The following is a 22,112-nucleotide window of genomic DNA, read 5'->3' as shown; positions in this document are numbered from 1 at the left end:
GAAAGGCAGACAGCGGTCTGCTGATTTGGACATGAAGTGACTCAGAGCGGCTATGCGACCGTTTAGCCTCTGAACCTCTTTTACTTTTCGGGGTGGTCTCATATCTAGGATGGCTTTTATCTTGTCCGGGTTGGCCTCAATACCGCGTTGGTTGATAATGTACCCTAGGAACTTACCCGAGGTGACACCAAAGACACATTTGTTTGGGTTCAATTTCATGCTAAATCAACGCAGAATTTGAAAGATAGAATCTAAGTCTTGTATTAATTCCTGTGAAAACTGCGTCTTGACGACCATGTCGTCTACATAACATTCTATTTTTGTGCCAATTAAGGGTCGAAACAACTTATTCACAAGTCTTTGGAAAGTCACCCCAGCATTCTTCAGCCCGAAGGGCATGACCTTGTAGCAGTACAGGTCGAACTCGGTTATGAAGCTGGTTTTTTCCTCATCGGACTAGTCCATCCCGATTTGGTTGTAGCCTGAGTAGGCATCCAAGAAGCTTAGCAACTCATGTCCCAAGGTCGCATCACTAGGCGGTCAATTCTGGGGAGGGGGAAGCAATCTTTCGGGCAGGCTCGATTCAGGTCAGTGTAGTCGACACACATGCGCCACTTGCCATTTGCCTTTTTCACCAGCACTGGGTTGGCTACCCAGCTCGGGTAATGAACTTCCCTTATGAAGTCCGCTACGAGGAGCTTTTCGACCTCCTCGTCGATTGCCCTCCAGCGCTTTGGGGCTAAGTTGCGTTTCTTCTATCTAATGGGTCTGACTACAGGGTCAGTATTAAGTTTGTGAGTTATAAGGCTAGGGTCAATACCGGACATATCGGCCACGGACCATGCAAAAATGTCTAAAGTTTGAAGTAAGAAACTCACTAGTTTGGTTCGTAGAGACTCCTTGACAGAAGCACCGATCTGTAGCATTCGAGCTGAGTCCGTAGCAAAAAATGTCTAAAGTTTGAAGTAAGAAACTCACGCCTTCAGCCTCTTTGGAGGGTTCTGTTCTTCTTAGGCTGCTTCAGGAACTAACGTCAGGGCCACTGTCGAAGTACAACCTGCTACCACCGAACCTCCCACTATTATGTGGATGGTTCACCAAACTGGCCTCTCTTCCGGAGGCTATCTTTGCGATGGTTCAGCTAGCCTGCTGTTGGATTTGGGGGCGTCTCTTCCGTGCTCCCCTTGTCGACTTGTCTTATTATTATTATTATTATTATTATTATTATTATTATTATTATTATTATTATTATTATTATTATTATTATTATTTGCTATACAAAATTTCTCAAGTACCCGCGACGGATGAGTCCCCCTATCTCGTCCCAGAGATTATTACACTATTCGGTACTATGACCGTGATCTCTATGGAAACTACAATACAAATTTTTATTTCTCTCGTTTGGGTTCCCTTTTAGGCGAGGAGGCCATTTTACGTATGGGGCGTCTTTGATCGTCATCAAGATCTCAGTTCGCCTCGTGTTTAAGGGTGTGTAGTCCATCCGAGCTACTAAGGGAGCTCGGGACGGCTGGCTTGGCTTCGCCTCCCGGGTCGGGTTTTTTCTTCTGTCGTCTAGATTGGAGGGTTCGCCTTCTCTTTTCCTTTTCTCGACCCCGCCTTCGGTCCTTTGGTTGATCTCTTTCTCTGTTCTAATGAACTTATCTGCGAGCTTGAGGAACTCGGCCACGGCCGTGGGCTGGCTGGCTACCATGTGCCATTTGAACTCCTTGTGTGTTACTCCTCTCTTGGCCACCGTGAGCTGTACTGCGGGGTCCAATCGTGGTATCTGTAAGCACACATCATTGAACCGCTTGATGTAGCCCCAGATGAACTCTCCTTCCCTCTGGACTACTCCGAAGATGCTTTCATCGGTTCTGGGGCACCGCTTGCTGGTAACGAAGTGTGCGGTGAAGACCTACACGAACTGGGTCCAACTTCTTATTGACCCGGGGGCCAGGTTCCTGTACCAGGTGCGGGCCACCCCCTGAAGGTGGTGGTGAAGGCCACACACATGCACGACTCACTGGCCCTTGCTAGGTGCATTTAGGATTGGAAGGCATCGACGTGGTCGTTGGGGTCGAAGGACCCATCATACTTGTCTAAAGGGGGGAGTTTGAAGTCTCTGGGCATGGGGACTGCAAGGAGTTCTGATGAGAGGGGGGAAGGAAATGAGAGAATAGGTGCAACTTTTATCTCATCCAAGCTTGTCTCTTCTTTACTTTGAGCTCGGGTAGGACACGGGTGGCAGTTTGACGACTTCACCGGTGCCTTCGTTGCTGAGTGAGCCTGGTACTGGCGCTGCTGGCCTCTGTGTTGCCGAGCTTGATGGGCCCGGAATGTTGGTAGTCCACTGATAGGATGCTAAATCGTTATCTGTGAGTGGGAGCTCAGGTTTGGAGCGTCGAGGTGCTGACTTTGTAGGTGAGGTTCCCGACCTGCCTGTGAGCCGCGAGGCAGGGGTGATTTTTCTTTCCCTTTAGCCCGGGGATGAGGCCTAGCTGTTAGAGGGGTTTTGAAGTTGGGAGGCTTCTCCTCGATGATGGCATCCACCCTGAGTGGAAGCCTTAACCGGCTTTAGAGCAGGGTGCCAGGGTGGAAGCTGCAGTTGGTTCATAGGCAGTTGGGGGAACTGCTGCTGATAGTGATATTGAGAGAGGTGGTGCAGTACTTGGTGCTGCTGGAGCTGATGCTGCTGGAACTGCTGCATTTAGGCTTGCATTGCCCGCATGCACTACATTAGGTCGTCAAACTGGCTCTGGCTAGTTGCCAGGGGGACAGTAGTTGGTTTAGTAAAGGTTGTCTCAATAGGGAGAGGAAGGGGGACGTTCACGGCAGGTAGGTTCACCGGCGCCACTGTTCGTGGTGCATTCAGGCTGGGGATCCCATCCACCGGAAGGGGGATGGTGAACTGTCTTACGCACACCACGGGGACTTGAAGTTGTTCCTCGGGGGTGTTCATCTCTGTGCTACGTCTGGCATTGCTGGAAGAAGCCATGAGTGTTGGGGTTTCTTGGAAAAAGGAGGTTATAAGAGTTTTAGAGGGAGGCTTTTAGAAGCGTTTTCCCATAGATGGCACCAATTGATGGTGCGCAATCCGGTCGGTCCTAGCCGTCAATGATCTTGCCTCTGGCTGGAGCAGAAGGTGCCTGAAACGGGGAAGAAAGCAAGTATCTCCAGGGAGGGACCCGGTAAGAATGCTCCGAAGCTCAAGTTAGTATCCTCAAAGGCAAGATGATAAACCAGATGGCGCAAAGTTCACATACCTCGTTCTTGGGGGGTAGAGAGCCTTCTATAACCACTTCGCGCACTCACTCCTAAGCTTTTGTCAGGTCGGGTATGATTACCTATGCTTCTGCCAGTTCGGGCGTCCTCACCTTTGCTAGGGCAGAACCGCCATTGCTCTCTTTGTTGGAGACGTCTCTGTGACTGGAGATGGAGGTGGCAGGTGGTGGTAGTAGGTGACCATTGGAATGCGACTGTCAAGCGTCAGGTCTCAAGTCAGTCAAGTGCGCCGCATCGAGATACAGACTCCTTTGGTGTCAGGTATGGTGCGGTTGTCCGGTTCGACATCCCGGAGGCGAAGTGCTGGAGTGGTGTGCGAGGTGAAGTCTTGAGTTCGGATATAGATGTGACCCGAACTGCCATGGGGTGGGCCAATTCGAGTTGTTGCCTTTTATAAGGCTCGGAATCCAAGGGAGAGCTCGTGATCCTTGTGGAGAGTTCGGACCGCGGGTTCCTCTTTTCGGAGTTCGCGCCTTGGGCGAATTGTTGTGCCGAGCTGTTGCCTTTCCACGTGTTGAGTGGTTATGAGGTCAGGCCAAATCTTCCTTCATCAAGAGTGATACTATTATAGGGAGGTTTTCCCAATACACGGTGGGGATGTGCTGTGGGGGCCTTGTGGGGCTGAGATGTGAACTCAAAGATTAGGGCTGCATTTGGATCGGATCGGATTGGATTCGGTAAGGGCATATCCGATCTGATGCGTATCCGATTTGATCTGCTAAGAAAATCCGATGGATCTAAATTTGATAAGGATCTGTCGGATTTTTAAGAGTATAATTGGAATTGGAATTCGAATATATTACCGGATATTAGATTTGAATCCAATTCGACTAGAATTATTTTTATATTATGTAATATAAATAATATATTAGAATTATAAATAAATAATATATTATATAATTTATATAATATAATAATATATCAAAATATGAAATATATTTTACATAATATATAATTATATAAATGATATATAGAATATACATATATAATATTCCATAATTAATGGATCAGATATGCGATGTTAGATCAAGTTGGTAGAGGGTCGAAATGTATTTTTTCGGCATAAGATTTTAATTCCATTAAGGGGACGGATTTTGAGTGGGAGGGGGGGAAGTTGGTCAATGGGATTGTAAATTCTATTGACCAAAAAACCTATGCTCTTTTCTCAGATTTATGTGGGGATTAGGAAAAGTTTATTTTTCTAGACATTGCCCAAGTGGATAAATAACTTTCTCAATAGGGGAAAAGTTATCAATACTTGGATGAGACAAAAATACTCTTTTTAATAATGGATTTTAATGACTAAAATGATAATTATATTATTTAATTGAAAAAAAAATCACTTATCCTAATAAATAACTTATTGAAAAGCGAATAGAGCCTAAATTTGGATAGTTAAGAAATCTGAACTGCAGGGAGGCGGAGACCTCTCGAGTACCATAGAAATTGCGTAATCTAAATGCTACTTCATATCTGGTTTATGATATGCATGTGTTGATAAATGCCATGAGGCTATATTTCAACAATGCGAAAGTTGAGGAGCATAGCTGAGCAAGTAATGGTAAAGGCAATAAGCCAAGGAACCTCAGATTGAGAATTCAATCGAGTGAGAAGTGAGAACATCCCTCTGCCCGTCTCCCTTCCATACAAAATGGAGTCTATTTTTAGATCCCTTACCAGTAGAAGGCCTTTCGTGAAACCTCTAGCTTCTGTTACTTCGTCGATACATATAGGAATTCAGGAAAGCGGTTTCTTCAATAGTTTCTGTCTACTTGTGTTTATTTATAATATATGGTTTCTTGTTTCATATTTAATTTTGTAAACCTAATAGTTTTGTACAAGCCCCTTGAGTTTCAAATGGAATATTTGGATCATCAATAAATAAAATCCAATTTGAATCCATGCTTTCCATATCTAATATCAGATTGAGCTCAGATAATCAGATAGGATTCAAATAAGCCCTCATCTGCATTTGATCAATTCGCCCGCAACACTAACGAGAAAGAACATGGTTGTTGCTGGATCAGATTTAAGGCAAATCTGGGCCCAACTTGAAAACCTGGACCAGGAAGCCGAGGCCTGACCCAACCCTAATTCAAAACACAAGTTTGTCAGCCCAAGCCCATTCCATCCTAAGTGATGAAGCCCTATTACATCAAATAATCATATTATAGAAAAGCATGAGACGTAATTACTTGCATCCTACGATGATTTTACCCATTTAATTTAGTAGTTTAATTATTTATTTTCCTCGATATTTTTTCCTTTCATACCTTACTTATCTCTCTTCTGTTTACCTTTTAAACTCTACCCTTTGTTTAACATTTTTCGTTAGATAATTACTGGTTAGTGTATATGAAAAAGGAAAAAAAAAAGGGACTATATATGAGCCCTTCAAATTTACTTGCCCACGGACGGTTTAACCAGCTATATGAATCATTACTTGTAGGGGGCATTGTTTTTTTGGATTTTGAGAGGGGAGAAAGTTGGTCAATGGAATTTTGGTTCCCATAGATGAAGAATCTCATTTTCTTTCTTCAGATTTATGTGAGGACTAGAGAAAGTTTATTTTCCTGGGTATCACTTATCCGGGTAAGTGATACCCATCTCCTAGGTGGAACAAAAATGGTCATTACCTTATTTTCATGAAAAATAAAAGAATATGGATAAATACACTTACCTGCATAAGTATTTCCCAAGAAAAATTTACCTAGGCATTTACTCGGATAAATAACTTACCAAAAAGTGAACGGGGCCTAAATACTAAAATAAAAATAACAGTTATTCAGTTACATAGGTTGACAGTGGCTGGTGTTAAACGTTCGATTAACCATTTAATTAACATCCTTTCTGTCATTTCTCCATTCCTCAAGGCGCGTGTAGGTAATACTGGTGGTTCATGTTGTGTATACAGGACTCTGTACTGTTTTAATTAGTTACTTCCTTGTTCTTATTAATTTTGGGTTGGATTAAGTTTCTCCCTCTATCAAAGGTAGAAAAGAAGAGAGGGAAATTGCTTATTCACTATACCTGTACCAATGCCTTTGGTCACTTAAAAAAGGATGGTGAAATGTCGTCTAGCCTAATTCCAAGCTACCCAAATGAAGTTGTAAGAGCCCTACGATTCTTGGTCTAGAAGGAGACATGGATAGGAAGGTGCTCATCAAAGTTGCAGATGTACTTTAATTGCCTTGGTTATAAAGAAGGTAGATTGCTAGAAATGCAAATCCTCCGGAAACTAATTGAATAAATGTAATATTAGATTGACAATTGAAGTAAATTTGAGGGTCCATTTGGTTCCCAGACTTGCAGTTGAAATTAGAATCGGAATCAGAATAATCTATTCCTATAATCTGTTTGGTTCAACCAGAAATTGGAATTAGAATTGGAATAAGCTGAAATGCAATTTCATTCCCAATATAGGGGGAAGGAATGGTCATTCCTTCAAATGAGGGAATATCATTCCAACATGAATAAAATTGAAATTTCAATTCTGCCCAACCAAATAGTTAAAACCAAAATAATACATTCCGATTCCAATTTTAGATCCCAATTCCCATAAACCAAACCGGCCTTGAGTTTATAATCATTGAACCCAGTCATACAAAAGACTCAACCAAGCTTGATATATAGCTGAAATTGTTTCTTGCATGCAGCCCCAGAGACCCCATACAATACAACACCCTCTCCTAAATGGTGTTGCTGGTTACTGCTACAACCTACACAAGACTTGTTCAGTTATGACTAAAATGGCTCTTTAAACAACCAAATACAAATAAATGATATTTCAATCAATTATGAATCCAACTACAATCCAATCACATTCCAAAAGAATATAATCCAATCCAATCTGTTTAACCACCGGATATTGAAAGTCTTTGGTAGTTGGTACAATTGGTACTTAGTAGTACTCTATCATGAATCATTAACTTCTCCTCCTTTTTTTAACTCTTATTGAATAATTAAACTGAACGAAAATCCAAATCCAAACTGATTACCTTAATGGATGTCTAAATCTATTTTAATTGGGAATTGAATTAAAGTGATATCTAGTCTCTTGTACTATATATAGTCCAATGCCGACTCAAATGAATTAGCAATTAACTAAGACTCTCAAACTCTGAAGTAACTAAGGCCCCATTTGGTTCACAGGAATAGGGGTCTAGAATTAGAATCGAAATCCGATTCTAACTATTTGGTTGGGCGGAATCAGAATCCCATTCCTAATTCGGAATGGCATTCTTCCATTTGAGGGTATGGCCATTCTTTACCCTTCCCTTGGGAATGAAATCTCAAACCTGTTGGTTCTAATTCCCATTCCCATCCTAATTAAAACATGAAAGAAGAGAGATTGTCACATAATTTTTAGGGTCCGTTTGATTCACAAGAATCGGAATCAGAATCAGAATCCTTCGGAGTTGGAATTGGAATTGGAATGGTCTACTCCTATAGTCTGTTTGATTTAGATAGGAATGGGAATGGGAATTAGAAACAACAGGAATGAGATTTCATTCCCAAGGGAGGGCAGGGAATGGCCATTCCCTCAAATGGAGGAATGCCATTCCAGCAGGAATGTGAATGGGATTCTGATTCCGCCCAACCAAACAGTTGGAATCAAAATAACGCATTCTGATTTCGATTCTAGACCCCTATTCCTGCAAACCAAATGGTGCCTTATTTTATTTAGAGAAAGTATGGAATAGTGGATATTGGAAAAGAAAAAAAATTACCAAAGAAGATGTGGAGCTATATATCAAAGATAATTGATATGCATGATGGTGCAATGACTAATGTTAGCACATGTAAGGGAGAAATATCATTACTTCAAATAATGATGGGACTTATCCAAAGCTTGAAAGTTAGTCCTTATCTATCTGTCCTAGTCTTGGCACTTAGTCCCGAGAAAAGAAGAAGATCAATTGCGTTAATTGGGACACAATAAGCAGAAACAAAAATGGAGGGTTGGGTTTTAAAGATCCTCACTATTTCAACAAGGCCCTCCTAGCTAAACAAGCTTGGAGACTTTGCACTGAAGAGCAAAACTTATGGTGTAGAGTGATTCAAGCTATATGCATTAAAGGAAAATTTTTCCTAACTGACAACTTTCCTCATAGGGGCTCATGGGGGTGGCAAAGCATCTTAGCTGGGAGAGAAATTAAAAAAAAAAGGAGCATTTTAGGAAGTCAACTCAGGAGAAAAGGTCAGGATCTGGGGCGACCCTAGGCTAAAGGATTTGCCAGATTTCAGACTAATGGGCCCTGACCCGGGTAACAATGGCCCTATCTAGGTCAAAGATCTAATAGACTAGGAGAGGAGATGCTAGAGTTCTACCATTTTAAGGGATTACATCACAAATGAATTGGAAAATCAAAATTAAAAATATCCCCCTAGCGTTAGGAAATTGGGAAGACAGATTAATCTGGAAGGAAGCTCATCTGGGAAATTTACCATTAAATTAGCTTACTTCACAGCAAATAGGGAAAGGTTTGAATCCCCATCAACAGATCAAACACTGACTAGAGTCTACATCCAAAGCAGAGAACCCTGAAAGGTGCTGCGGAAATTAAAAATAGATCCCAAAATTAAACATTTCATCTGGAGATGTTTGTGGAATGCTATAACTGTCAAAATAAATTTAGCAAAAAAAAGCTGATCCAATCCACAAGCTGCCCCATCTGTGCAAAGGAGCGAGAATAAAAAATGCATGCTTTGTTCAAATGTGACCATGCCAGATTTTTATGGTTTAGTTCTGTGTTTGGATACAATTCAGATACAACTCCAAATGATTTTAGTATTTGGTTCTCAAGATGGATTGAAACCTACAATTAATCGAAGAATAAAAAAGAAGAGCTCCTAACTACTCGGTGTTATTGCTATGGATAATTTGGAAAAGTAGGAATAAATATGTGTTTGATAATGAAGTACCTAACCCTTACAAAAATCTTATGTCTCTTATCAGGGCTTGGAAGGAGAGGAAGAAGACTTTGCTGAGAAATGGTCAAGTACTTCCCAAGTGCTTAAAGAAGATAGGTTAGTCCTTTAGTGGCAACCCCCAAAGCCAAATGTTTTGAAATTTAATGTAGATGGCAGCTTTTTGAGTGAGGGTAAAGCAGGTTTTGGAGTGGTGGCTAGAAACCATTTTGGTCTTTATGAAGCCATCAAGTTTGGTCGCTCAATTGCTGCTTCATCTCTACAAGTAAAAGCTTACACTTGTCTTCAAGGTGTTAAACTAGCAAAGGCCGTCAGCAAAGGTCCTTTTGTGGTTGAAAGCGACAACAAAACCTTAATACAAGCTCTAGTCTCAAGGAATCCTCTTGAAGCTCTTGATGCTTTCTTCTTTTGTAAAGATATTTTAGATGAATGTAACGATTTGGACTACTCTTTTACTTTCTCAAGGCGGGAGAACAATTTGCTAAATCACAACCTTGAAAAAAAAGGGCTATCAGAAATAGGTGTATATACTGAAGCGATACCCCTGTGGCTAGCAAATTGGTTGGTTTTACCGCCTTCTCTGTAATTGCTTTTGTTTCTTAATAGTATGAATCTTTTTACCAAAAAAAATTGATTTTTTAAGTGACATTATATTAATTGATGATATATAAAAAATTGAATAAAAAAATTAGATATGTGAAAAGATGACGTAGAGCAAGAGATACCCCAATGTGACATCTTTTTGTCATATTGGTCCAATGATTTCTTTTTATTATTATTTTTTTTTCTACAAGGGGATGCACAAAATATACCCCTCAATTGATCCCAAGTCTCCACTACAATTAGATAGAGAATAGTCAGCAAATTAGATAGAGAGTAGTTAGTAAGCTTCTTTTATCCTCATTTTCTAGATAATAATGTTTGTAATGATGGGTTGGGCTATGTACTTGTAGATTTATCTGGTACAAGTGTCAAAACTGAAAAATGCCCAAAATAAATGGCTTCTTTTACTTTGTCTTTCAGTGGAGCATTAAAATCAGTGTAACATGATGAAGCTTGGGAAATTAATGGTCTACTTCAATCCCCCTTAAAACTTTTTATTGGTTTTCTATATGTGTATTGTCCCAAACCCATCTATGCTACACCTCTCCTAGGGATGTCAATGGGTTGAATTAAATGGTAAATCCAACTTGACTCAACTTTATAGGGTCGGGTTGGGGTTTTGCTTATTCAAACTAGGTTGGGTTTGAGTTTTGGCTGACCCACTCTACCAGGTCATGATACCTTGCATATATACAAAGCACTATTGTAACTTTTTGACTTCTAATTCTATAGCTTTAAAGTTTAAGATTTATTTACATGTTGGTTTTGATTTTTTCCCTTTTTTTAATAGGAAAAGTGACATCTTAGATTTTATAAAACAATTTCCTAATTCAAATTAAAGGATTTTAGGTCTCCAAAACATGTTAAAAAAATACAATTGAAATGCTATAGGTCAGGCCGGGTCGGTATTAGGTTAGACCCTATAGGGTTGGGTTAAAATTATGTATTTTAAAGCGAGTCAGGTCATGTTCGAGCTGAGGCACTGTAGGATCGGGTTAGGGTTGAGACAAACCCATGCCAAACCCGACCCGTTGACATCCCTACCTCCTCCCTTTCAATTCTATAGATTCCTCCTTACACCGTGTTCCTAACTGTACAAACTCATAGATATTTTATGGGAATTGAACTGAACAATAAAAACCCGTATTCACTACGAAGTCATGGTTGCTTCCTACCCTCCAATGTACAAACATTGTGATTTCTTGGTCATGCCTCAGCCTCAGGTTAGATCCTCCCCATTGCCCATTGGAAGAATGACCAATCAGCCCAGATCAGAATTTTATAGCCCCATAGTACAGGGTGAATGCATTCTAACCGTGAATTGATGCTAAATTCATGGGCAGGATGTGGTTTATAAGGGGGAGAGGGCTAGTAGTAGGGGGCTGGAATTCAGAATTCTGGATCGGGTGTATCCATACTTCTCCATTGCACATTTGATTACTCTGGATCTGCTGCATGGTGCAATGTACAACTAGTTACGAAACCTAATAATCGTGAGCAAACGGGTCTCTTTTTTCCAGGTTGGGTGTTACAGCCAATTGTACATGTCATAATTGTAGCAGATCCATAGTTACGAACTTACGATAGAACAAACCCAGGAATATCTTCTTAAGTGTAATTATGGTATCATCTGCATGCAGTCTATAGTCATGGAGGCCGGATGGGATCAGATCCTCACAGGGCGCCTCACAACTACCTTATAGGCACATTCCACCGTGCATTGGAACATCTCCCGTAAATAAAAAAAACATAAATACGGAAGATGTTCCCAATGCACGGTGGGATGTGCCTATAAGGTCTGTGTGAGGCGCCATGTGTGAGCAGTAAATTTGGTCTCGGACCATGGAGCGATGCTATTGCTCATTATTTTTTTAGGGTTAAATATAAAAACCTCCCCTAAAGTTTTTGACAATCATAAAAACCTCCCTTATAGTTTCATTTTAATAAATACCTCCCTTGAACTTTTGAAAAACTTGACAAAATCCTCACTTCCATCACCTTCCCAGACACAAAACGTTAGATTAATGGACCAGTTTTTTCCAAATACCCATTATACCCTTTTATAAATTATTTTACATACAAAATTACTGAAATAACCCTATTTTAACTTGACAAAACCTCCTCTAACGATCATCTTCTAAAGTTTTTATTGAGTGAAAATAGGGTTGTTTCAGTAATTTTGTATGTAAAATGGTTTATAAAAGGGTAGAATGGGTATTTGGAAAAAAAATTGGTGCATTCGTCTACCATTTTCTATCTAGGAAGGTGACAGAAGGGAGATTTTAGTCAAAATTTTCAGAAGTTAAGGGGAACTATTTGTTAAAATGAAACTATATAGGAGAGCTTTTTATGATTGTTAGAAACTTTAGGGGAGGGTTTTGTTTTTTACCCTTTTTATTCCACGAAAAATGAAGAAAAATTTTCATTGATTAATGGCTCGGATTACAATCATTTGAGAGTGCTGAGATAATAAATTGAAGAGCTACATACCAAGTAAGACAATTGGAAATAGAAAGGGTGTGTCCTCTATGTCTTCTGACCCAAATGGTTACTAATCCCTACAAATGCAAATCTGCAACCATGCATACATATATATATATATATATATATATATATATATATATATATATATATATATATATATATATATATATATATTGTATGTATGATGAATGGTGATTTGACCCGACCTAGCGAGAAGGGGACACGTGTATATATATATATATATATGTATGATGAAGGGTGACCTAGCGAGAAGGGGACACGTGAACGCGACTTGACTAAGGGATGATAGCTCAGTTTGGCAAGCCTAGTTCGCAACTTTTGAGCTCGGGTATTCATCCACCTCAGCCCAAAACTTACTTTGGAGTTGGGGCACCTCGGCATTCAATCTAGTTCAAAACTAAAGAACCAAAGTATCAGCTCAGGGCTAACAACCCGAGTCGCCACATAACGACTTCAAAAGTTTCTCCAGTAGACTTCGAACCTCACGGGATCACGCCGTGTAATGGCAGGCCTTATCCTCTCCCCACCTGGATCGGGCGGAAACGATAGACTTCATTGACTGATACATTACTCACCGACTAAAGCGAAAATGGATCTCATCCATTCAGGCCGAAGATCCCGGAACCATTTCGTGAGACCCACGATAGCTCAGCTATATAAGAGCAACAACCCCTCTAGGGCCTAGGTACACGTGATTATTCTACTCTCTAGCTTTCAAGCTCTCAAATTCTCAAAGCATTCAGCTCGCATATACTGATTGAAGCATTGGAGCGACCTCGCCGGGTTAGCCACCCCAGATTATCTAATTCACTATCTTGCAGATTCATCCAGCTCGATGCTCGATTGGAAGCCAAATCACCCTACGGTTAAGAGCAGTCAGATCATGCAACAACAAATATATATACACCAGCATGCATGTTGCTTGCTTGTTGTCTACCACCCATGATGAGTCTACTTAAGTTTGGACATGAATTCAACAATATCATCTCTCCCTCTATACAATTCTTGGATCTGCAAACTGTATTCTTGGATCTGCAAATTTATGAGGCTTCATGGTAATTCAAGGTTGCCTGCGGGCTGCAACGAAGTTTCCTTCAAAAAAAAAAAAAGAAAAAAAAAAAAGAAAATGCAAACTGGGTGAATCATTTAAGCATGTTTAATTATCCCGTATAATTTTTCTTCTCCACTTGGACATCTGGATTGAAGCAATGACTTTTCCATCTTAGTCCTATATCTCTTAACTATTTTTATTTTCTCTTTCTGGTGAGATCCTAAACCAAATAGCAGAAATATTTACTTGAGGGACTTGCTCTGACCCTTGCTTGCCACTAAATTTAACATGAATACCTGCACAAATGAATAAAGAATTGATAAAACTATTTGAACAATTCAATAATTCATCTCCATTAACATGTAATCAAACGCACTAAAGTATATAGAACAAAGTTATTTTAAATATTTGGAGTCTGATCCTCATAGTCACCAATAAATTGCTCATTGAAATTAACCCAGAAAAGTACACACATATAAACTCTTCCCCACGCCATACCTCAGCAATTCAGTATCGAAATAATATATCTGAAGTTAATACCCCCTCTGGCCCTCCCTAAGTGGGAAAGAAGTACCTTAGTTTAGGCCATGGTAATGCAATTAATTATGCAAAGATTCCCAGTCTATGGCCGGACTGTATCAGCTGCAGTCCGCGGTTCATGGGCATTAGGAGTTTGCCCAAATTAAACAGAAAAAAAGGTGAAAAAGAAAGAGAGTTATTGAATGAGCTCATATGAATCATGAAGATAACACCTTTTTTTATTTTACTTTTTCTGTTTCTGGGTTGCTGCCTTGTTAGGTGGGGGATTTGAATGCTTATTTGGTAGAATCTAATACTAATTAGGCGGTCTCACCTTGGTGTACCTGCTGGCTTCATATGGTAAAAGCTAGCTAGAAAGTTGAAAAGAGGAGACTTGATTTGTGGAGTCTTAGAGGTCTTCTCTTCAACCCTGAAGTATTCCATCTTTAATGAAAGGAATTTTACATTGGTAAGTCTGTCAAAATCAGTACGTTAAGTTTGTAACTAATTTAACTGAAATATTATATAAAGGAACCAACAATCACCTCTCCTACACCTTCACCATCCAAACATCTCTACTCTTGCTATCTTACATAGAGATAAGAGATGGAACAAATTAAACTCCAACATCTTACAACTGTACGCAAACTCAACAAATCTCTCTTTTCTGGGATGGTCCTCCAGTTCCTGCTCTCACTCTTCATCTTCTCCTTCCTCATATCCTATACTTCATGGCTCTCCTTCTATCTCCATTCATTCAATTTATTCTCATTCCAGCACTTGTCCAACTACAACGTTGACAGGAAATACATGTTCCTCCTTTGCAATGGAATACTTGTTTTCCTGGCCACAAACTCGGGTCTCATCGGCTCGTCTCCACTCAAGACCGACATTCATGATGATTTCTTCAAAAGCGAGGGAGATGGGGATGGCCTACGATCTGTCCCTCATGTATCGGAGATGGAAGCATCGGTTGTAGACATGGAAGTTGGCGTGGAAAACATTGGGTTTTCAGAGAACATCGCTGTCGTTGTAGTAGAAAAAGAAGTCATCGGAAATGGGTTCTTGAATACAGAAGGTGTCGAAGAAGAAGAGAGAGAGGAGGAAAACGGATTGTTAAGTACAGAGGAATTGAATAAAAAATTCGACGATTTTATTAAAAGGATGAAAGAAGGATTAAGGAACGAAGCTCAACAATTGATGAGGGATTGACGGCCGGCCACTGTGAATTGAGGAGCTTTCAGGCATCAGTTATTACTTAACATTCCATGTTTGTTAACTACTGTTTTTTTTTTTCCTCTCTTTTTATTAATCATTTGATCCCGTAACAGTGGATGTTGTGTTCTGACAATTATATTTTTCTTCTCTCATGTTCTAGATGGTGTAATGTAACCGAAATGTGTATAAAAATGGGTATTGCTTTTAGGTTTATATAGAATTAATAAACTTAATTGTGTAAACGTTCCAGTTTGCATTAATTGCATTTATCATCGTGATTAAACATATAATGGTTGATATTTGATACAATTGATGGAGAATTTCAGAAGAGAAGGTTAAGCACAGCAGCAGTAGGTACGCGACATGATAAACTTCTGATATACATATACTAGACCCTTTTAAATTTAAGCTCGACCTGAGTTCGCATATCGGTAATGGCGTTGTCTGGGACTGTTAAAAATGGGGTTTTTCGTTCGGAAGCTACCATGCAAGTGCCCACTGACAAGCGAGATGGTTCTTGCGGAAGAGAACGAAAGGATAAGTGGAAATGGGAGGAAGCCCACTAAGTGATTACCCTTGAATTCGACAATCAAGGGTTAGTACTTATTAGCAGAATTGTGTCTTTTCGTTATGGAAAAAGAGAGAAATTAAGATGAATGGGAAGAGTACTATCGCAAGCAATGTTCTTGTTCTGATACTCCGGGTGGTTCTGTCAGAGTCTTAGCTCCAGTTACATACATATATACGTCTATCCAAAGAGGCAAAGACGGAGACAAGAGTACAGAGTAGTTTACAACTAGACGAAACAAATGGGACCGGTGGTGAACCTGACTTACTTTGTGCATTAGGCCAGGGTACAATCGCAATTCAACCTGGTCCAACGAACCATCCTCTCTAACCAACTAACCATTAGCCATCACCATCAGTTTTGTAGATTGTTTTTCCTTTTTATTTTTCCCCTAGTTTTGGCCGTGCCTTTCACCCCATCTTAGTAATGGATGCATAGATGGTAGCTATCAATTGCTGTGGTTGATCGGTGATGTAGGGGATCTGAGGACAGTGGATCAAATTAGTGTTCCTAGGGGTGTGGGGAGGGAGACCCACCTAAAGGTACATTTGGACGCTATCTGGCATTATGACTCTCAAGTCAAATAAGATGAACAGAGATATCCTACAGCCCAGAGAGGGTGTCTCAGACGACTTGGGATGGTAATTTCTACCCTATCCGGTGGGTACCAGCCCCTATCCTCTCGATGGGCGGGTGTTTTGGTTGAAGAATGGATTTTGAGGTGGGGATGGGGTTTGGGATTGATTCTACATCCCGTACAGTATTTGGTTAAACCTGACCATCCCTAACCCAAGTATTATTTGAAAGCATATAAATTTGATGTACTGGGTTTTGAATTTATTAATATTTTAAATTTGATGTATTGACCCTCCTTAATCCACGTATATGTGTTGTTTTACGAGACTGGATCTACTCATTGAACACGCCTTACACCGATCTCACAGCATGTCTTTATAGTATATCCGGAGCATCTTATTTGTATTTATTATTCATGGGAAGATGTTCTCAGTACACCGTGGGATGTATTTGTGAGGTCAGTGTGAGGCACACCTGTGAGGAATACATCCCAATTCGCTTTTTATATGCCTTGCTTACTGGAATAATTGGAAATTTTGTTATTACAAAAAAAAATAGGAAATTAGATATAGATTCTAAATCCAAACTATCTCTATCCTTGAACAAGGAAATAATAGAATCGGAAAGGGTTTTAAAGGTTCGGATTCTCAAAATCCAACCTACTATGGATTTTTGGGACGAATACAGATTGAAAGATATAAAAAAATAAAATAAAATATAAAATTTACAAAATCATTTCCAAACCCGCCCCATTGCTATCCCTATCGACGACGATATCTTTTTTTATTATAGTAGTTAAGTGAAAATTTTAGAGGGGCAGACCACCTTTCTCTGCAAAACCAACAGGGCAAAAGAACCTTCTCTGCTCCTGAAAAGATTAAGTGAAGGCTTGATGTTTCTTGTGACTATTATTAAAGTAAGGCATCAGCTTCTCTTCCATGACCATGGCTACAAGGGACAGCTGCTTTCGTTTACATCACGTTCAGACTTCAGACAACCATTCCAAAACTTCACTGCATTTAATTTCCTGTTATCTCTCTTCTCTAACTTTGCCACCTGTCACTCAACTACTGGTGTATTTAAAAGTTAAAATGCTTCATTTACCTTTTATTCCTTCTTCCATCACCAATCATAAATGTATATCAAATGTAGCTCATATATGCTTGCTGGGATCACGGTTGCAACACTTTTTTGCAACTCCCAGTAAAATGCAAACACGCAGCATTTGTTAAATTATTTAAGAGTGACGTGTCAGTATTTTATTGGGTGGCAATTAAGTGAATGTGAACAATGAACTTTCCAACTTTCAATGTTGGTCATGGTGGGTTGGGCCTGGGCGAGATCTCAAAAGGAGTGAAGAGTGGGATATGCCCATGAACACAAATTCCATGTGAGGCAGGGCATTGTGCCATTGGGTGTTACAAAATTGTCTCCATTCTTCGTTGTGGATAACACTTTTTTTATCCAACCACCTCCCGTCTGGTTGGACCGAAAATGCTCTTATGGAAAGACCAAGATTTTCATGTATCCGTGTCTAAAAGAGTACGAGACTTCACCTTTTTATTAATTATTAATGTGAATATTTAACTAGCGAGGAAGCCGTAGGGCAAAATAGAAAAATGCCATTTGATGATACATAACTATAATTATATTATTATAAAGGGTTCGATTATGACATGGAAAAGATATGATATCTGAAAAACCTATGATCAATCAACTGGAATCATAAACTTGATAGTCAATTAAGTGTTATTTATCAAAATTCATGGATGGGTTTTGATTAGTCAAAACTCTTTCCATACCATATCATTTCCGCATCATAGATAATAATAAATAACTATAGTGGGTTTCAATCTGGTTTAGGGTTATCAATAAGTTAGGACTAAGTAGAACCAGTCTTGAACCAATTATTTAATTAGGATTAAATCATAGACCTGATTATATTGAAAACAATAGTTAAAATAATACTAATTTATTTTTATGTTAATAAGTTAAAGATTTTTAACTAATATTATCTTATTTATTATTTATCAATTTTTGAAACATGATAAAAATTACAAGAAATATATATATATATATATATATATATATATATAATATTTGGTTCCGGACTTGAATCAATTGAGGACAGGTAAGAACGAGAACCAATCCAATAATTAATCAAGACAAAATCATGGAACCAAAACCATTATAATTATGTTCAGTCAATGTAGCTCCATCAGAATAGATCCAACCCATTGATTCAGCCCTATTTTTTCTTAAATAAATTAACGTTTATATAATAATTTATTAAATTGAATACAATAAATAAATAAATAAAAGTTTATTGGGATATGATTGGTATAGGCTATCTCAAACTAGACCTGACCCGTTGATAGCCCTAAATATGGGCTCGAGGGGAGAGAATAATTTGTTAGTAAATTATTTCTTAATAAATTAGTAAAATAAATAAATAAATATTTATTAAAATCATTCTCTCAATGTCACATCCCCTTTATTTTATCGATTTATTTTATTAAAATAAATAATTTATTTTATTTTATTAAATAAATAAATGTTTAGATAATAATAATAAAATAAATAAATGAATAAATAAAATTTGAGACAAAGAATAGGAGAGAGAAAATCGAGAAAAATGAGAGATGGCATTTTACTTATATGATGGCATAATCGTAAATAATTGTATGTGACACTCCTATAATTTTCGAATGCCATAAAGTCAATTACATAAGGAAGTTTGTCTTATATGTGGCACTCCTATAATTTGTGGATATCATAGAGGTAACTACATGGCAAAGTAATGAAAGTGCATTTGTTTTATATGTGGCATTTTTGTAATTTTCAAATATTACAAAATCATTTATATAAAGAGAGAGGGAGGTTTGTCTTATATGTGGCATTCTCATAATTTTCAATTGCGAGAGTAAAGAGAGGTGGGAGAGAGAGAGAGAGAGAGAGAGTAAAGGAGAGAAGGGAGGGAGAAACATGTATCAATAATTTAGAACATGCCTGTTAAGACAAGAGCAAACCACATGTCAACCTCCAAATGCCCCCATACATCTTCCCAATGATTCAAGTATGTAGTTATAAATGTCCTTATTTGCATAAAAAATAAACAAGTTGAATGAGTCGTTAGAGACAAGTAGATCTATACTAGGGGTGATCATGGGCTGGGCTGGGCCAGGCTTTGAACTTGTGATAAGGGCCATAGCTTAGGCCTAGGCTCGGGGTTCTAGGCCTGAAACATAAGCCCTAGCCCAGGTCTACACGGGCCCGGGCCAGGTCAGGCCTGGTTTTGGGTCAATGTCTTTCATAACATTACTGATGCGGCATGATCCGGGCACTCCTAGCTGGCTGCTGACTAGCTCCTTGCTGGCAACGGATGGCACCTGAGAAGATGAAAGGAAGGATTCCCGGGGATTTTACCTGGTGGAAATACTCCGATGCTTAAGTTAGAACACAAGAAAGAAGGAAAAGATGAGTCGGTAGCTAAGAGTGTAGGTCGCACTTTATCACTATACTCGAGAAATTAGAGGTCTCAAGAAGAAGCTTCTCTTCTACCATGAGGGTTTTTATAGGGCACTCTTGTGAGATCGGACATAATCGCCACTAGGCTCCTATTACAGCCGTTACCTGCTAGGTCTGCGCAGGTGATCATTATAGTGTACTATCCGCTTGGCTGAGTGACATGTCCAAAAGGGGCAGGCATGCCTCCATCTGTTGAGGGACGTGGGTACAGACTGTCAAAAGGACAAGGACTGCGTAGCCAGTCAAGAGACGTAGCACAGTTTGTCCGGTACGGTCTTGTCAGATGGAAGCTTCTTGAGAGCGTCACATCACTTAGTTGCAAGTTACCTCGTAGCGAGTTGTCCTTGCCGCGAGCTACTTTGTAGCAAGCTCTTAGGGGTACTTCGAGGTGACCCTCATCAAGGTTGGTCTTTGAGGCAGTTCTTCTGCCCAGGTGTTGGAGCGAGCTGGTTTCCATAGCTCACGAGCTGAAATAGTCTTGGAGTATTCCCTTCTCGGTAGCTCGGGGAACCTAGAGCTCGCGTTGTAGCGAGCTCCCCTTATAGCGAGCTATGATGTAGCGAGCTGCTCTATAGGTTCGATACTTAGCCGTAGTCAGGCCATGATGCTGAGTTGTTGCTTATGTTGAGTCAAATCCACGTTCATCGCCTTAGTAGGTTGGGTCAAATTGTCCTCCATCAATTACCCCCCACTCCTTGGGCTAAGAGTGTTGCCTTAGCGTGAGGAGTTCATGAAGTGTGACGGGTTGATTTGACCAAAATTCAAACTTGGTTGACTGCTCATATTAAATGTGTGCGCAGGAATCAGGGGATTTCTGACTTTTCGAATACCAAAAACATGCTGAAGCGGCTCTTAACTCCGGATGTCATGCAGCCGCCATTACCTCAATCATGGGAGACGTGCAGCCAGTCACATTTCGGTTTCAAAAAGCGTGCGATTAGCTTGACTGTGAATCGACGGATCTGCCTCAATCTGGGCCGTTGATTCGGAGGCGTAGTGGCTATAAATAGGAGGGCCCCCTAGGCCTCATTTCTTTTCATGCTATCTTGCTGTCTTCGGATTCTGAGGCTACACATCCATCTAGTTTACCCGAGCTCTTCCGTTCACTTCGTTTTGTCTTTTCCGGTGAGTCTCAATCACTGTCAATCATGTCTGGGTATCCGTATCATACTTATTACTGGGACGGTAACCAGGACAACGACGCTCCCTCAAGCTCGGGGGGAGCTTGGGAGCAGGTTCTAGAGGCTCGAGAGACCTCCAGTGATGTGGCCTCTACTTCCTGTGGGAGGGATCCTAACACCTTTGATCCCTCCTCTATGACGGCGGAGAGACTCAGGTCCCTAATCCGCTATTTTCACCTTCCTGGGGATCTTGTCTACAGTCTCCCCATTGGTAACTTCCCTTGGGAGCATGGTCTCAACGATATAGTTATTTTCTAGGAACAGCTTGAGGCTGGCCTGCGTCTTCCCCTGCAGCCCCTAATAGTGGAAGTGCTAAACCATATTAATGTTACCATCAATCAGCTTCATCCCAATGCTATCCAAAACATGGTTGGGACCATTTCTTTGTGATATGAGTACTGCCTCCCCTTGGACCTTGGCATTTTTACTTCTATTCTTTGTATAAAAAAATGTTGCTCCTGGGGTTCCTCCGGAGAGACGCTTTTATTACCTCTCTCCCTGTCGCAGCTATAAGCTCTTGTACGAGCTACCGAATAAGATTCCCGCCTGCAAGCGGGATTACTTTATGGTCCATAACCCCGAGGGGTGGCCCTTCCCCACTGCTTGAGGGGGCACCATCCAGGACTCTAGGGCCGAGCTGGACCCCGAAACTCAGAAAACGATGCTGTCCCGGGCATCGGTAGGCTTCCTTTGCTCGGACTACTTGATCGAGGAGAAGCTCGTGCTGGTAGGCTTGAGCCCGGGTAGGTCAGCCTTTTAGGTCGTGTATTGCCTTGTGACAAAATTGTGTACACATGTATTTTGTTTCTTGTCGAACTAATATCTTGTGGTCTTTTGGCAGCCATCATGTCCAGTGCTGATTCGTGTCGCCTTCTCTCGGGCAGCCAAAGATGCCATGCGAAGAGGACGCGCCCCGACCGGACCCCTCCTTCAGGAAGTACTGAGTTCGAGTCTGCGGAGGCGGTTCTACCCTCTCCTCCACCTGAGGTTCCGATTCCCCCACCTGAGGGGGCTAGTGGGATTAACCCTGGGGGAAACGAGCTCCCTTAGTCGGGGGAGGCTCCCTGTAATCCCCTTTAGCCCCGTCCTTACCCCCGATTCCCAGTGGGAAACTGGGAAGGGGTAAATGATTATCTGGTGGCTCACCGGA

At 40.4% G+C, this 22,112-nt stretch overlaps 1 protein-coding gene across 1 annotated transcript; it reads left to right on the top strand.

Moving 5' to 3' along the window:
• The first annotated feature begins 14,463 nt into the window (after nt 1-14,463).
• On the top strand, nt 14,464-15,342 carry LOC148875078 (uncharacterized). Its single transcript, XM_088966149.1, has one exon. It carries the CDS (start codon nt 14,498-14,500, stop codon nt 15,101-15,103), a length of 606 nt encoding a protein of 201 aa, XP_088822275.1. The 5' UTR covers nt 14,464-14,497; the 3' UTR covers nt 15,104-15,342.
• The last annotated feature ends 6,770 nt before the right edge of the window (nt 15,343-22,112 follow it).

Source organism: Nelumbo lutea, chromosome 1 (assembly GCF_056320005.1).
Source record: "Nelumbo lutea isolate HS-2025 chromosome 1, American lotus-T2T, whole genome shotgun sequence".
Taxonomy (NCBI): Eukaryota; Viridiplantae; Streptophyta; class Magnoliopsida; order Proteales; family Nelumbonaceae; genus Nelumbo; species Nelumbo lutea.
Note: the sequence above shows the minus strand (reverse complement) of the source record. Positions and strands in the feature narration are given on the sequence as shown.

What these genes read in the sequence shown, in the direction of transcription:
- LOC148875078 (XM_088966149.1), top strand. Translation starts at nt 14,498, where the DNA reads ATGGAACAAATTAAACTCCAACATCTTACAACTGTACGCAAACTCAAC.